Raw genomic sequence first — 17,267 nt, forward strand, 5'->3', positions numbered from 1 at the left:
CAAAAGATCATTAACAAGCCTGAGATCCCAAGGCCCTTCATTCAGGGTCAGCTCTCTCCATGGGTTGCACTTCCCGTTCTCAATCATCCTGTCCAAAGGGAGCTTTCCCACAGAGTTAAAGAGATTTTTGCTTTTTGCTTCACTCCTTCACATTGCCACATGGCAGTGCCACCCTCATTAGATGGGATTTGTCCCTGTTCCTGACAAGGCATGAAGGAAATACCACTCTCCCAGAGCCGATAGCTTTTTATACCCACTTTGCACAAGCTCAATGGGTGAGCAGCAGGTGGATTATTTGAAATAAGGGCAGGCTTTTTTAATTTGGTTTTTTTTTAACAGGGTACATCCTCACAGAGCTGTAGCTCACTCAAACCCTACCAGATCTGACTGGGAGCAACACAATTAAGGAAAAAACCTCCTGATGGAACAGGTCTGGCAGGGAGCATTCCTGGGTGGGCCAATCCAGCCCAGTGTGCCAGAGCATAAATGCTGCCAGTTGGCTCATGGCTGGGTGGCATTTAGATGGTACACGGGGGAAGTCACGGGGATGTGGCAGGGCAGAAAATAGCTCGCCTAAATTTGTCCTGCAGCAAAGTTGTTGTCCTTTCTTGGTAGAGATTGATTTCAGAGCTATTGTTTTAGTTGCTTTTAAGCACTTCTTACCCTTTTCTCTGTAACTCTTCTCCCTGCAACACTGAAATTTTCCTCACTACATATATATTTCCCAAACAAGCGAGGATCAAACAGGCACGTTATTGCTTTCTGTGCTCTATTACTCATTTCAAACCACGGCTGGGTGACAGTAGACAATGAATCCTGGCTGGCAGGTCTACAGTTCAGTAAATAATCCACAGATACAAGTGTTGAGCTATTGAAGGTTACAGACCCATATGCTGCTTTTGGGCTATGAGAGCTACTTCACAATCAGCCAGCAAGGGCATATTTGCAGCTCAGGGAGAGCTCTCTACAAAATCTGGGCAGGAGAGGTGCAAGGTTCGTGAAAAGGCACAGGACTGTAATCAAAATGACAGGTGGTATCAGGCAGGCTCAGCTCAGAAGAGCCCTCAGCCTGCTCTCCCTTCCCCCAGCCCTCTGCTGAGCTGAGCATGAACTTGGCACCACGATGGGTCAGGCTGCCTGCTCTGTAGCGTTAGAAAAACTGCCAGGATCTGCCAGCAAGCTTTGTCTTGGATAAATTCAGAACCAGAAAATAAATGCAGCATGGAGACTGTCAATTTTAAGAGATCTGGGTTGAGAGCATTAGTCTTTGTACCATCTACAATTCAGCACTTTTTTTTTTAAATTTTATTTTTGTAGCTAAACAAGAATTCTCAGATTGGAGAGTCCTGCCAAGCGCTGAATAAATCCCAGCATTAGAGATGCTGTGGGTATAACAGCTCTCCCCATGAACTGAATCTACAGACGGTATCTTCAGAGAAATTAACCCACAAATGCCACAGGACAAGCTCGGTGGCATCGGTTTCAATGCTCTGGGAGATCTCACCCTGTGGTTAGAACAGGTTACTCCTATTCATGGAGCAATACTGAAGAAGGGAGGAGTAAAGAACAGGCTTAGAATAATTTAGAATGGCTGACACAATAACTTTTCTGCATTGTTGGTGGTCAGGTTTCTGGGTGCAATCCTGAAGACAAATTCAGACAAAGGATGTGTAACTACCAAACAAGTCAAGAGCTTGCAATTACCTGACATCTGACTGTTTTCCATCCACAGCCCATTCCTTAGCAGCTCTGAAAGCACATGCTTAACATTTGGACATAAGGAAAAGCTACATAGTTGCAATTTAACCTTTCTTATTTTTCTGCCCCATCCCTTTGGGTATTGGTGAGATTTTTTATTCTAAGCTGCTCGATTCACTGGCTGAATCTTCCTTTAGTGAAGAGCCTTTCACAGTAATGGTTTTGCATTCTTGGAGTTCAGGGCTTTTCACCTGCAAGCTCTCTGGAAATGGGTCAGCATCACATTCAGATTTTGCCATGAATAACCTGAGATACACTGAGGTGAAGTGTTATTCCTGAGAGCCAAGATAAACCTGTGCCAGAGCCAAGTGGGAGTTTCTTAACACATTCTTGCAGTCTACTACTGTGATACAGAGTGACCCACATACTGATCTGAATCATCCAGGACTGATCACATGACTGCAAGAGACAGCCATGGCTAAAACTGCTGCTCTGTTGGAACATAACAGAACACAACCCAGACTAAAGCGATGTGAAATCCAGGGAAGTCTTCAGAAGGATAAAAGCTTTTCTAGTGGAGGTCATTAAAATCTGGTCACAGCTGGCACAGACCAGGATGTGCTCCCATCTGAGGACTGGCAGTTGTTTGCAGAAATGGGCTGATGAGTTCTTGGTTGATGTCTTAGTGCGTTAGGAAACAAAAATCTCCCCATGGCAACTGACTCCCTCACTGCCAGAATGCACAGAAGACTTCAAAGTGGGCTCCACACACACCTTCAGGTAAGACTTCTTCCAGAGGGCCCTAGGTTTTTTGAGAACTTTTGCAATCCTAATTTTGTTATTGCAGAGAAGGAAGATGCTCAAGGCCAACAGTAATGTTACTGGGATGCTGGAGAATATCATGTGAGTCGGAGAATGAATCAGAGGTTTACCAGATGTTGTGCTGTACTTTACTAATGGCCTCAGAAATGAAGAGGATCACACTGCCACAGGCTTTCAATTAGCAAGGTTAATTTCCTAAAATTCTGAAATCATTTTCCCAAATCACCAATCATGATTTTCATAGTTCCCTGCACACCCCTTTAAATGCTAAAATGATATTTCATTCTCTACGATAATAGTGCAAGATATGCTAGTTTTTTACTAAAATAGGAAAAACAACCTTGAAACCTATGAGTCAAAACCTGGTCCTACGGAAATTGGTGACATTCAGCTACTGCCTTCAGAGGATGCAAGCATATATTCTGTGTCTAGTGGCACAGAAGCAATTAAGGCTCAAGCAATTAAGAAATAAATCCCGAAACCACATAAGAATCACATTGCAAACATGGCTTTAAGTTAAGGGCGTTCTGAAAAGAAAGAGAGGCTGCAGTGTCGAGTTGGGCACAGACTGGCACCATCCCTGAAGGAGAGAGAGGCAAAGCTGATGGCATCTGGTGTCACTGTTGAGCAGCTAGCAGAGTAATGAAGGCATCAGTTCTCAGTGGCAAGAAGGAATGACCTTTATTGTTTTGATTTCATCACATATATAGAGTTCTCAAAAGTCACCCAGATTGGTCAGTCAGAAGCCTTCCCCCAGGCCTGATTGGCCAGGCCTGCACTATCCAAGTTCTGGGACACTGTTCCAACAACATCCAAACTTTATTTATAAAACACAAGAAAATTTCTCATAGGAAAAACCTGTGCTAGCCACAATCTGGCACTCCATATGGATCAGCTGATGTCTCAAAGGGGGAAGGAGAAGCAGAACCAGGAAAGGTCCACGGGATGTGTGGTACAGAAGTGAAAGACATCAGTTAATGGCATCAGTTAATTAACATCAATGTTCTGCCAGGCTCTGCAGACAACATGTGAGACCAAAGGAGAAATGCTCTGAACTAACATGTTGTGGGTAACTAATAGATGGAGAAGAGAAAAACATTGGCATGCAGCCCTACTGTGGGCAGGAATACACTGGGACAAATAGTGAGGACTTTCTAAGAGTCAGAGGAGCAAGAGCCTGGAACAGCCTGCTCAGCCAGAACAGTCTTTGCTGGCAACCAGACTTGGTTAGAAACTGATCTTTGACCACTTGTGAATGAGACAGAAGGATGCAGTTTGCAGGAACAAACGCCTAGATAATGTGGGGAGTGTCTTCCTGCCCATGCTGCTAACAGGAGTGTGTTTTAATAATCAAATAAATGCCCCCTTTTACATTCAAAATGAAAGTGCAATAGGAGAAGCACAATTAACTTAAACCCACCACACACTGTAACTGAATCTGTTTCTCTGCAACACTTTGACTTATTAAAGATGGAAAAATCTGAATATATGAATTGACAAAGGATTCATTTTCCCATTGTTCAGTGGTTATTTTCCTTCTGGGGCTTGTTGCTGCAATATGCACTTGTTTGCAGGCACTGAACATCCTGGTTTTTTAAAAAGCCTCTACATCTTTTGTTACAAAAAAATATGTCTATTAGTTTTAGGACTTCTGAGAGTCCCTTAAAAGGTCTGCTCATGGTCTGTAACAAATAGAGCTACTCCCAGGAAAATCAACAGGGAGGAAATCCACCAGCTGGAATCAGGCACTCCAGCTCTGGAACAACATGCCACACTTTATGAATGAGCAAATAAACAAACAATGAACACCAGAACTACAAATTATAAAAAGCAGTATATGGGCTGCTTCTGCATCTTTATTTTGTCGAGTGTAACTCTGGTCTCAACGCTTAACCTGACTGAAGAGCTTGGGCCATGAATGAACAGGAAGCTGTGGGAGGCTGATGCCTCAGAAGCCTGAAGTTGGCTTAGACCCTGCACCAGCTCCTGGCATTTCCCACTGTGCCAACACACACAGGTTTGCCTGGAGTAGGCCAGGGAATCTGTTAAGAGCAAGTTTTGGTAAAAAACAGGCTGAGTGCCACAGTTTTGATCAAAACACACAAATGCATGCAGTTTAAGCAAGCCTTCCCATGACTTCAAACCACTACTTATGTTAGAAAGAAAAGCCATTTTCTACTGGAAGTTTTGGAAAGTTTTGCTGCTTTAGTGAATCATTTCCCCTGATACTGTGACTGTTCAGTTCAGGAAGAATGATTTTATTCCCAGTTTCCAGTGCAGGCAGGGCACAAAGAGCATTAACAATGAAGATGAAATGGCAGGTTTAGGCCGTTTATTGACTGGTTATGTTTTACTTCTCTTTGTAAAGCTGCCTGTCCTTTGCCTTTGCTCGGTGCAAATAAGAGCTCTCTTTGCACACCACACTCCTTAATAAGACTCTTCTCCAGGTTAGTGCTGAAATAGGCACTATTCTGAGCTGGACTGTGCTCCTTTGACTCCTGTTATCTATCTAAAAAGGTATTGAAGGAACCCAAATAATGTTTTAATCCAACTGGAGCTGTATACACAAAATATATTTTTTTTCTTTACTTTTCAAATGGTGCTCAGTAACTTGGAACAGTAATTTGTAACTCAATAGGATGACAAAGTCCACATCTGTATGAAGATACATTTGTAGGTGAGGAATCATCAGTAATTAGCTTCTGAAACAACTTCATCCAAATTAGACACATGTGACAAAGAATAGGAAAGCTAGGCACATTAATGAAATGCTGTTGCTATGGAAAAATCGTCCCTGTAAAGGTGGAAATAAACATGCTTTCTTCTTCTCATTGTGCAAATATGTCAAAAAGCACCTCTTTGAAGACAAAGTTGTTCTTAACTGTAGTTACCATCAGAGTCTGCTTATAAGAGGGTCATTTCTTCACATACTTCACATCCCACATGTCAAAACCCTCTGTGTTTGATTTTCGGAAGCAGCATCCCAAATACTAGCAGCTAGGATGCTCTTTAGTTCATAAAGAATAATTGATGCTGGGACAGACAGTGATTATGTAGTTCAAGCCCCTACTCAAAGTGTTTCTCATTCAATCAGGTTTTTCAGGGCCTCATTGAGCTGGGTTTTAAATATCTGCAAGGCTAGAGATGTCCCCACCTCTCAGGGTCCTGCTCCAACATTTGACTGCCCTCATGCAGACAATATTTTTCCTTGTACATAATTGGATTTCTTGTGCTGTGACTTGTGTCACTTCCCTCTCATCCCATCCCTGGGCACCTCCAAGAGTTTGGCTCTGTTCCTACCACACACTCCCACGGGAGACTTGCAGACAGCAATAAGATCCCCTCTTCTAAACCTAAATAAGGCTTCTTAAAGCTTCCTTCTCTTCTAAGGCTAAACAGGCCCACTTTTATCAGCCTCTCCTCGTACATCTTGTTCTCCAGTGCCCTAATTGTTTTGACAGCCCTCCTCTGGCCTTGGTCCAGTATGTCAATGTTTTCCTTTTACTGGGGAGCAAATTGGACCCAGTGTTTCAGATGTGGTCTCAAAAATGCTGAATGGAAGAAAATAATCACTTTTCTTTGGCTGCTGGCTATAATCTTTCAATACAGCTCAGTATGGGGTGGCCTTCTCCACCACAAGGTCCCTCTGCTGACCCATGTTCAACTTGTCTGCGAGGATCCCCAGGTTCTTTTCTGCAAAGCTGCTTTCCATTCATTCTGTGCCCAGCCTTTAATGCTGAACGGGGTTACTCCACCACAGATGCAGAACTCCCCAAGTGCCTTTGTTGAAACTTCACGAGGTCCCTGCCAGTCCCTTTCTTCAGAATGTCAAGGTCCCTGTGAAAAACAGCCTTCCAGCATATGCTCAATTTCCACCCTGCAAACTGGCTGAAAGTGCTCTCCATCTCATCATCCACACCATTAACAGAAAAAGTCCACTGATATTATATGCAACATTGATTTATTATTCTTCCCCTTAAAAAATACAGATTCCTCAGATGCTTCTTCAGTTCAAAGTCCCTGATGATATGAACTAATGTCCTGCCACAGAAATCAGTAAAGAACAAAGTTTCAAGCAAGTTTGATGTCTGTCCAGTAGCCCCAGAGAACAGACATAGCTGGCAACATGAAAGGATCTGTTCTCTCAGTCTTAGCTCTAATAACCATCTGGTCCTTGTCCTTCCACCCTCAAGCATCTTGCATGCAGACAAACGCCTACAGCCCACAGAGCTGGTTATGGGAGAGCAAGTAAGCTGTTGAAAACATTACATGAGGTTGCCAACCCTCCTGCACTAATTGGAAATGCAATTACTAGTTGCAGCTTGAACCTGCTTTCTGACGTGGTGACAGGGTTATTCTGGATTTATCTGAGCAGCTGTGAAAGCAGAATTTGAGCCTTGATTTGGGGATTAATACGCAGGTAAAGACTGAGTAGAGATGACAATTGCACAGAATTTTGAAATAACAAAAGCAAAACAACAGACTGTAAGATAAAATTAGCTGAGTTCAGTCAGGGCTATTTCCCCTTTAGTTTCTCTAAGTCACCAAAGTGAACTCTTTGTCCAAATAGAGGGTGTTTTATTCCTGATTATAGGGACTACTCATTCAAAACGCCTATCCCTTAGCCCCAATGCTATCAGCACCACACACCAATTCAACAGCCCACTCCTTGTTATCACGGAGGGGCTCTCTCATCTGAGAGGCAGAACTGTGGAAGGGAAACCAGAAGGACTCAACCCTCATGGGAAGAAAAAGAAAAAGCCTTTTAAGTTTGCTGAACGAATGACCTGTCTTTCCTCTGTCATGCTGTCTGTCTGTCAACAGCTAACAGTTAGGAGTGACAGGTTGAGGAGCACGGTCTGGCCAGTGGCCAGAGCTGACAGCCCCACGCTCGTCATTGTGCTCAAAAGGGAGCACTCTGTTCCTCCTGCCGCCGTGACCGGGCTCACTGGGGCTGTTGTTCCAGCCTCACGCCTCCTTGTGTGAAGGCCAACAGCGAGGCTTTGTTCAAGAAGCAGCTGCTGAGAAGATGTACTATCTCATGGAATGACCCACTGACATTTCTCCCCCTGCTCATTAGTAAGCAGTGAATAATTAGGAGAGCTGGGGTGGATTGCCCAGCCCATTTCTTTTGGAGTAAAAAATCAGGCCCTCAGATTCCAGTGTGCCCCAAAAGGGATTCCCTCATAAAGTGGGCTTGCAACCAAGCCAGGGGAGCTGGCTCTCCAGCACCACCTTCTTATCACTGATGGAGTGGGCAAAGAGAATGGCTCATGCCAGAAGGTGGATGGGGATGACTGGAGTGAGCTGCCTCCCTGCTCTGCTTCCCTCAGAGCACACACACCAATGCTCTGCTAGATGACAAGCAAGCTCAGTTCAGCCAGGGCTTGAGCCAAAGATCCTGTTCAACTGGATGACATGTTGTTTATTCAATAACCTATTGTTCCAGGGTTCAAAGCAGTGAGGAAATGGTTGAGCAGTTGGGAGGAGCAGAGTAACTGGGAGAACTGAGGAAATCTAAACTATTCTTTTGCAATCTTTGCTGCAGCCCAACATTATCACCTAGTGATGTCCACATATAGGGGCAGTGATGTAGAAGCATTTGCACTGTCTTTCCCCCTATCCCAACAATGCCTGCATCCAGCTCTGGGTTATAGCATGGAGCTTACCTGTCTGTCTTACCTCACTGACTGTACCACAGTTAAATCTTAATTAAAAAATAATAAATGGTCAGGGTCAGATAAACAGATAGATTGCTTTGACCAGCCCAGGTGTGGTTGGCAAGTTTTCACAGCTCACAGTAGGTGACACTATGTGTCTGATTTCATGTGCTCTTGCTTCTATGCATCTGTGCTAAAGGTGTATCCAGTCTTCACAATTTCCAAACTCCTTTACCTAAAAGACAGGTGCAAGACTATGCTTTCCCCACTTTTACATCAGCAGGGCTCCGGTACTACTTTTGGGAAGTCCATAAAACAAATAAAGTCTCATCCCCCTGAGTAGAATAGAGAGGAAACACATCTGAGTATCCCCTGCACCTTTCCTAACCCAAACATTTTAAGCAAAATACTCCATTGCAGCATGTGTGTGCTCAATCAGACACATCAGCTGTGTGGAGCCTTACTGTCTCTTTATTTTTAGTTTGCTGTGGTCTAGCTGCTTCCTGGCCCGACAGTGTTGTTTCATCTGCCTTCACACGAAAAACAACACAAAGGCTGCACTTTCCTTTCCAAGTCCCAGCTTCTGGCCTCCTCTGGAGCAAGAGACACTGAGGTATTTGCTTTCAGGACTCACCCAGAGTTTGCTTACTGTTGTGGAGTTGCTCCTCTCACATGAAAATAACTCTGGCTGCCCTGAAAGCTGCCATGTGGTGCATGCAGAGATTTGAGATTGTGTGATCCCAGTGTGAATGAAGGGTGAGGGCTGAAGTGGCAGAGTCACTGCAGAGATCACTTCACCAGGGCAAGACCAAGCTGCAGAAGTCTGTAATGACTGCCTCAAAAATAACAATAATAATGTGGAAACCTCCATTTAATAAAGCCCATCTCAAAGTGCTTACAACTGCCTGTTGTGCCACAGGATACTCCCCTTGGGCTACACTGTATTATGATGCAATTACAGGCACATTTCAGCATCATTATGTTGTAGGAGGTGTATCCAGAGGACTTTTTCCTGCATGAGCTGTGTTCCCTCTGGGAGGTACCATCTCACAACCACCAAGAGAACCCAGGACCACACATCAGTCTGGGAGAAAGCAAGAGGAAATACACTGTCCAGTTGAAAGACTGTGTTCAAGAGCTTGTTCTATGCATGGGAAAAGTTGCATCTTGGCTCCAGCAATAATTTTGCCTATAATTTCAAAGAGGCTAAAACTGAACGAGCTGGTTTCCTCAGCAGGCTGTGAGTGCTACTCTGAGATCAGGTGGTACAGGATCAGTGACTCCAGAAGAGCAGGAGATCAGAAACAACTGGTTTCACTGTGCCTAGAGCTCATTGCTGGCTGCAGGGAGGTCTCCAGCTCACCTCTTTCTGTGAGAATCCCCACAACTGAAACAGAACCAGAGAATGAAGGCAGAACTAAGTTTCCTCACTATCTATTTGTTTCATAGGATGACTTTGCTCCAGGTTCTCAGAGTTGTCTCAGTGCCTGAGGAATTCTGTGGTGTACAGCAGTATCTGAACCCTCCCCCTGCAATTATGTGCTGTGGTTTCAGCTCCTGTGTGCCCCACACAGGGATAGCATTCCTCACCACTGCCTGGAAGGCAGATAAGCCTGACTGCTACCTTTGTTCAACATCTGGAGAAGCAAAGGCAAGGCAAGGTTTGTGATTGTACTGAGTACGGAGTCAAAACAAGGATAAAACAGCACAGGCAGTGCTCTATCAGCCAGGACAAAGAATAACCTCCTCTGAGATCCCCTGCTAAGAGGAACCTATAGCTCTCAGCTGGAAAAACGTGAGTGAAAATGCCCACAACCCAAATTAAGCCTCCTGTCAGAGGAAAGGGAACAGTGAGTGCCATCCTTTCCCATGGCTCTGCAGAAAAGCACTTCAAAGCTTCCCTGCTCCAGTGCAATGGGCTCATCTGGAGCAGGCAGAGAGGACAGATTGCTGTGGGTTAATGGGTCCACATCCAGCACCAAGGAGCAGTGGTGCTGCTCCCTGAGCAAACCAGCTCCAAATTATGCTTGCCAAAGCTTTCCTGATGCCATCCCTGGAGACTGCCCAACCACCATGTCAGGGAATGCTGCTGTCCAGAACATTCCTGCACGCTGATGTGCATGAGCTGTTAACTTCACACTAGCAGAGCTACCCTAACTCTTGTTCTTATCAGTGCTGACATCCTTCTTGGTCATTTCCCCCTCCCAGTTGGACCATGTTTAGTTCTTTTTAATCTTTCTATGTAGATCAATCCTTCCCAGTGCTATGAATAAATAAAAGCCTTCTGTTCTCATCAACAAAATGGTCTTTTAACAGTTGCAAGAACAACACTGCAATCACTTGGAAAAAAAAACCAAAACAAAAGCAGCTAATATTTGATGCATTTAAAAATCTCTGCTCCAGCTATTTTCTACATTTTAGAAATAAATCCTTCATTAAACAGAGAAAGCAGTGAGAAAATTAATGGAGAGCAGGAGCAGCAGTGGGTGTCTGAGAGGGACCTGCTAACCCATCAGAAATGCTCACCACACACAAAGCAGCAGCAGGGCTGCCAAAGCAAGCTGAACTTCAGTTAGAAACATCTAAGGAATGTGAATAAGGTGTTAGAACTGCAACCTTTCTCTCTGCTTTGATCTGACATTAAACATAACTTGAGAGTGGGAAAATCAACAGCTTCAAAAAGGGTCAAAGGGTCAAAGGTCTTCATGTACCAGGTAGAGGGTTTATTGCACCTGGAGAAAGCAGGAGGTTGGAAGTGAATCTGGTGGCTAAGAACTGCCACCAGGTTAGGGCTGAGTGTTTCACCCTTCTCATCTTTGTGAAAGACAGACACAATACCTGTAAGTAGTATGAGCAAGCCCAAGTGAAAAGGAGGGCTGATTTCAACTACCATTAAGAAGTGTAAAAGGAAAGTAAACACATTTTTGTGGTCCCTGTATCTTGGAAATGTGCTTCTGACTGCTATTAGTTGACATGTACTTTTGAAGGTGAAATTGTGGTTTTTCTGGGCTTTAGCCATGTAATGCAACCATAACGCGTTAGATCTCAGCAAATGAGATGTTACAGGAAAAGAGACGAGGATGGCTGGAACATCATGTGCTTTACCAACTCAAAATGCTTGGTATGAGAAAACAAAGCCACATTCTCTAGCCTTTATTCTTGTTTTCCTTGGCTCTCAGCTTTACAGATCCCTAAAATTACTGTGTTAAAACTAAAGGAGCTGCAATCTGCAGCTGACTGAAGAATTGCAATAGCACTCTACTTTGATGAATCCCCCACAGGTATTTCTTCTAAGAGAGCTTTCCTAAATTGATCGCCAATAACCTAACATGTTTGTCTGTCTCTTTCTTCTGTCATCAGAATCTTGCCATAATAAAATAATAGTAATACAGAAACTAAGTTGAAAAGGTGAGATGTTGTTTCAAAATACCTAAACTTGCAGAAATAGCAAGGTTATCCCAGCAGCCTTAATTCTGCCTTCATGAAGCTGCATGCCAAGCAAACCCAGAAATCATGGGAAACAGTTACTTGTCTGTTAAGAACACCTTATAAGAGACCACAGGAAAAAATGCTGTATTACACAGAAATTCCATTTTCCTCTTTCTTGGGGTTGATATAAACCAAAGCCATTTAATAATATTTGATGTAAGGTTAAGAGGTCTTCTGGAATTCAATTTCCACCATCACCACGGAAAATTTCTAATACATATCTATGAGGTCCAGCAGTCTTGTGATTACAATGAAATACCCCAAAGAGTAAATGTTCAAATCTTGACATACTGAGAGAAGTGAGCAAGAAATACCTTACACAGGGCAATACTAAGACACAAATTGGGGTGCACAGTGTTTGTTACTCTGTGAAGTACCTTTTTGGTGAAGCCTTGCATAAGAGGAAACACTGCTGCAGCCTTTGGCAAGATTTAGAGCCCGTGTGTGAGCTCCTACAGAGTCAGCAATAAAAATGGAAATTATTTTTCCTTCTTTTGACTGAAGGATAGACACAACATAAATCAGTCAAGTCACGCATACTACAGCCCTGGTAACTTCCCGAGTCATTTGGGAAATCAGGCTTGCCTTGCTGTGGAACTGCATTAATGATCTCATGGATAACACGCCTGTAGTGGGAATTTTATCTGTGAGAATACCAGAACCAGAATAAATATCCAGGTCAGGAAATCTACACTCAGCTGATACAACTAAGAGGCACTGTATGAGGTGGGGAACAGACATCTATTATTGTGCTAACACAATTGAATAATTAATATTACCTAAAGATATCCAAGGGAAGGGACACAAAGGGGAACACAATGTTGAAGTGATTTGGAATAGATAAAATGGTGAAGGAAAGCTATAAACTTCCCAGTCTGACCAGGGCACTTTTAGCAATGGAGGTGTTTATATCCTTCAGCTCTCACTGGCATTTAGCTCAGGCTGTAACTTGTATTTCATCAAATTTTGTGCTTGGTGCTTGCCTCTTTAAGAGAAAAGATTATTACACAGAGCCTAAATGATGTTAATTGTCTTTCTAACGTACAGTGAATCAACGCTCAGTTAAATCAGCTCTGTGTAGCACAACTGTGTTTCCATTGTTCGGCTTTCAGGTTCCTTTCCACCCTCTCCTTTTTCCTGATCAGGAAAATGGAATTTACAAACAAGACTAGGTCTGACAGGGAGAACAAAGTTGTTAATGGACCTGAGCAACCAGATTTGTACTAATTGCACTGTTTAATCCAGCAACACTAGTGTGTTTAAAAAAACCAAACAAACAAACACCAAAACACCAATAAATATTTATGCTTCTCTAGTGAAAAAGATATTCAAGGAAAAAGAGAACAAAGAATCATACAGCACAAAACATGCCTGACAGGCATATGCACCCCAAAGACCTTCTCCATCAACAGAGGAGGCATTCTCTGTATCAAATCCATGCGATAAATGTGTTTTATCACTTTCTCTAGGTTTGTTGCTTCAATTATTGTTATTTTAACTCCACTTCTTAAAACCTTTATCAAGCTTTAAGGCGATGAGGAGCTAAGGCACTGTGTTAATCATGCACAGAGAGCAACTGCAATCTCTCACATGCTCATGGAGGCTCTGAACAAGCTGCTTGTGTGTCCTGGAGTTCAGTAACTTTTTGTATGGACTGGCTGTGGTCTGCAAACAGCAGCTGCAGGGCGAGCAGCATGTGGCCTGCTCCATCCCCCTTCCCATGAACTCTATGCTATACAGATAAAGCAAGGGCGATGGAGACACTTCCTACTGGGATTGCTGCAGACTCCTGCTAGCCTACCTCCAACTCTGGAGGAAGTGTATCAAAATGAATGAATGAATGCTTAGAAACGCTCTGCCTACACAGGGAGAAGGAGACTTAGGTGGTGAATAATGATAGTTCTGCACAGGTCAACTGTCTTTGCAAAGCCAGCCCCAAACATGGCATGTGATCAATTGTTTAAAAAAAAATCACATAGGTTTTATTTCTTTTCCTTGCAAGCTGTCTTGAGGACTAGATATTCTCTTTTTCAGAGAAAATATAGAGGTCATTTCTGCACATCAAGTGCAGTGTTGTGACTGAAAGTGAGTCACAAGAGCAAGTGTGAGGGAAAGCCTTGGTATCCAGATTAAGTAAGGTTTTGCCTTTCCTCTCACAGATAAATGGTGCAATGACTCACATGCATTCAGGATTTTTAAGCTCAAATTAAATGCTCCTGTCTTTGAGGAGACCTAGGGGCAGGTTTGAGTCTTGGCTTCAGCCAAGTAAATTGCAGTCTACTTTCCAGTGTCAGTGGATAATCTGCCCAAAGCACATCAAATTTACACCAAGATTCATCCCATATCAACCTGTCAGCTCAAAATCTGGCCCTGCATTTTGTCTGCTACCATCATCAATCCCATTGATTCATTTTGCAGATACTTAGAGTGGCTCTCACAGGGAGCAGTAGCCTGCAAAGATAAAACCAAAGCACAGATCTCCAAGCACAAGCTAGGAAGTGAAAGGGGTGCTGCTGTGATGGCAAAGCCTTGCACACACCCAGGCTGGTTTCTCCTCAGAGCTGAGGTGTGCACAGACAGCTCCAGTGTCTCTGCTGGACTGTGGAGAGGTGTCCAAAGATGTCTGTGATACCTTCATGCCTCTCCATGTTCCAAGGGTGCAGCTGTCTCCTTGGATCAGTATATGAAAGCTGTGCTGACATTTCAGCCATTTAGGACATGGATGGTGAATCCAGCAGAAATGGCTCCTAGTCCCACTTCCACAGGGGACAATAGCACTTCACCCCCCAGGGACAGGTGAAAGAGAAATAATCCCTTACAGTGAGGTTAAAATAGCACCAGCAGTAATGTCAAGGGCAAGGCTGAGGAAAACTCAAGGCAAACAGGGAGAGCTTTTACAGATTCAATATGCAGATCTTGACAAAGCAACAGATGATCCCTTTCTCATTTATGTCTAGTTGTAAATATTTTATTGGCTCTCCTCTCACTGCTGAGTAGGTTTAATGGCATTCACTTCAGCAAAGGCCTGAGCTGCTGTAAATCAAGTACAGTTTTAGGCTACTCACCGTGGTCATGGGCAAACACAAACAAGTTAAGTCCTGTCAGCTTCTGGGCCAAGTCATCATAGCGGCCGCAGTGCTCCCCAGCGCCGTGGGCGATGAACACGAGGGCCCTAAATGGAGCATCAATGGATAAATCATTAATGTGGCAATCAACCCACAGGCTTCAGAGCTGCAAGGGAAACCAGCGCATTCAATTCAGCATTTCAGACATCAGCAAACACCAGGCAGGTACAGAATGGCTGAGGGGGGTTTGAACACAGGGGAAACCATTGTCACCCTGACCCACTATCGATCTGCCAGGAAAATTATGGTAATTTTACCATTCCAGTTTCTGCCCCAAAACAGTTGCTTCACTTTTATGATTAAAGTGACTCTTACATAGCCACTGTACAGACAGAGATAATTAAAAAAAAACCCTAATCTAATAGACACTTATTTTTGCAAATACTTATCTTTGAATATTCCCGTTTTATGGATAATATTTTACTTTTACTGGAATGTCATCAAATGAGAGTGGCTGAACTTGAATGAACCTCCCCAGTGTTTTTGCTAGATAAAATTTGTATATACTTAGACTAGAACTAGCAGAAGTAGCAATAAGATTACAGAGGTTCTGCTGGATTTGGCAGGTGACTATTTAAAATCCAGCTTTAGCACATAAACATAACTTGTTTGTTCAAAAGGACCATTTGTCATTGCAACATCAGCAACCACAAAACCATTTGAAGGCTACAAGTTTGACATTTTCAGTACAGGAACAGTGAAATATTACAAGAACTGACAACATAAAACATTGACAGCAGTTAACAGCTAGAGAATTCCTCAACTTTATTCTGATTGAGGTTTTGAATACCTTCTTAGACAGTGAGTTCACACCAATAAACTGCTTAGATCTTAATATATTTAAACTTAAGAAACATGTTGGATGATGTAGAAACTCCTGTTCTAACTCTCTGATTAACACCAGCTTCAAAGTACATGCTCAGCTAGACAACTCGAAAAACATCCAAAACATCCAAACATCCATCCAAACCAGAAGGATTGTACAGAGATTTTGCAAACACAAAAGCAACAAGGCAAAGATGCTCTGGTATCTGTCTAACACCAATTAGCAAGGGTGAGGCTAGGTCATGTACCATATTTAACTTGCTGTGCCTTGCAAATCGTCTTTAGTGTCACTGAAGGTTGCAAAATAATCCGTGTGGAGCAGTCATTCCTTCCTTTGTCATAGTCCCTTATCAATTGATTTGCCAAGTTATCAATGCAACTGGCAGACAGACTGATTTTAGTAGTGCAAAATCTATTATTACACCTCCAAATACTGAAGAAATTGAGACATTGCTTATTCAGTGGAGAATATAAACTTGCTTCCTGTGGATCCATCGCCCTGATAACCAACAGACTCAGCCAGGTTAAGTCTCACTGCCCTATACCTCCTACTACCTTCAAGCTTGACAGCTTCCTTGCTCAATGTCTTACTTAAGCTCTTTAGAGGACCTATATTTGCTTCTGCTGACTTGGCACAGAGTTTAGGGTGCAACTTGGCTGGCTGATTATAGCCCTTTGTTTCTCAGAGAAATATTATTTGAATTTATGCACTAAATGGCACTAAGTCAATGAAACCTAATGGGAAGCTGGCAAAGAGATATCTTCCAGGAAATTCTTGGTTCTTCATCCCTGCAACAGCAAAACCCTTGTTTTGCTTTTATTCACACTGATGCAGTATCATGACTTTGCCTGTCAGCATCCTTCTAGATGCTAAGAGCTCTCATTTTATGTGAAACCAGTGAGAAAAGATAAAGACCCAAAATTTCAGAGAGGCAAGGTGTTCCTGTGACCTTTCCTTCCACCTTGCACACAACTGTCAGGCATCACAGAATTGAGCCTTTGCACACCACAGGGAGCAGTCCTGGGTTATTGTTTGTCTGTAAAATACTGAATAAAACCCCTGAGCCTGTTTGTGCCTTAAGAGCTCTGATGACAGTAGCTGTTAAAAAGACCTAGATACTTTTGAAAGTTTTGTCCCATCAGTAATCATAAATAAAGCATAAAATTTCCAATTTGTTACACTGAAACAAAATCAGCCTGTTCTGTTGTTCAACAGAAAGTGAGAATGGCTTTACTGACTAAAAACTAGGTCACATTTACACAGCTCTTTAGCTCCAGCTTTCAGGTCTAAGCACAGGGGCATATATTGAACACAACAGCTTGAAAAATTGAAATTAATATGAGTACCATCTGAACAAGGACTGAAGGATTTGGCTCTTTCACTTAATCCCCAATTTTCCATTACAAAACAAGTTTAGATTTGGTAAACAATACCTGAAAGCTGTGTAACAAATACATGGTTCAACGTATTTTTGCTAGCAAGCTGCCAGGAAAATACAACAAATGATTAGACTGACTGACAGCAGTTCTTTCCTGTATGTAAACATTTCTGCAGATATCCCTGCTCTCAAATCACAGTCTTCTTCCTTACCACGATGGCTGGAATAACAGAATATCAGAGATTGCTTTCAAGAGAGTCATTTAAAAT

The 17,267-nt window shown here is 43.0% G+C and overlaps 1 protein-coding gene across 6 annotated transcripts in view; it reads right to left on the reverse strand.

The window, feature by feature from the left end:
* MGLL (monoglyceride lipase) overlaps window positions 1–17,267 on the reverse strand; it is a 100,891-nt gene that overhangs the window by 25,507 nt on the left and 58,117 nt on the right. For all 6 annotated transcript variants that reach the window (XM_085072602.1, XM_085072601.1, XM_085072600.1 and 3 more), the window contains one exon: window positions 14,735–14,841. In XM_085072602.1, the coding sequence (XP_084928728.1) occupies window positions 14,735–14,841 (107 nt within the window). The remainder of the gene's footprint in view (window positions 1–14,734; window positions 14,842–17,267) is intronic.

Source organism: Lichenostomus cassidix, chromosome 12, assembly GCF_008360975.1.
Source record: "Lichenostomus cassidix isolate B80296 chromosome 12, HeHo_3.0, whole genome shotgun sequence".
In the NCBI taxonomy this organism is placed as follows: domain Eukaryota; kingdom Metazoa; phylum Chordata; class Aves; order Passeriformes; family Meliphagidae; genus Lichenostomus; species Lichenostomus cassidix.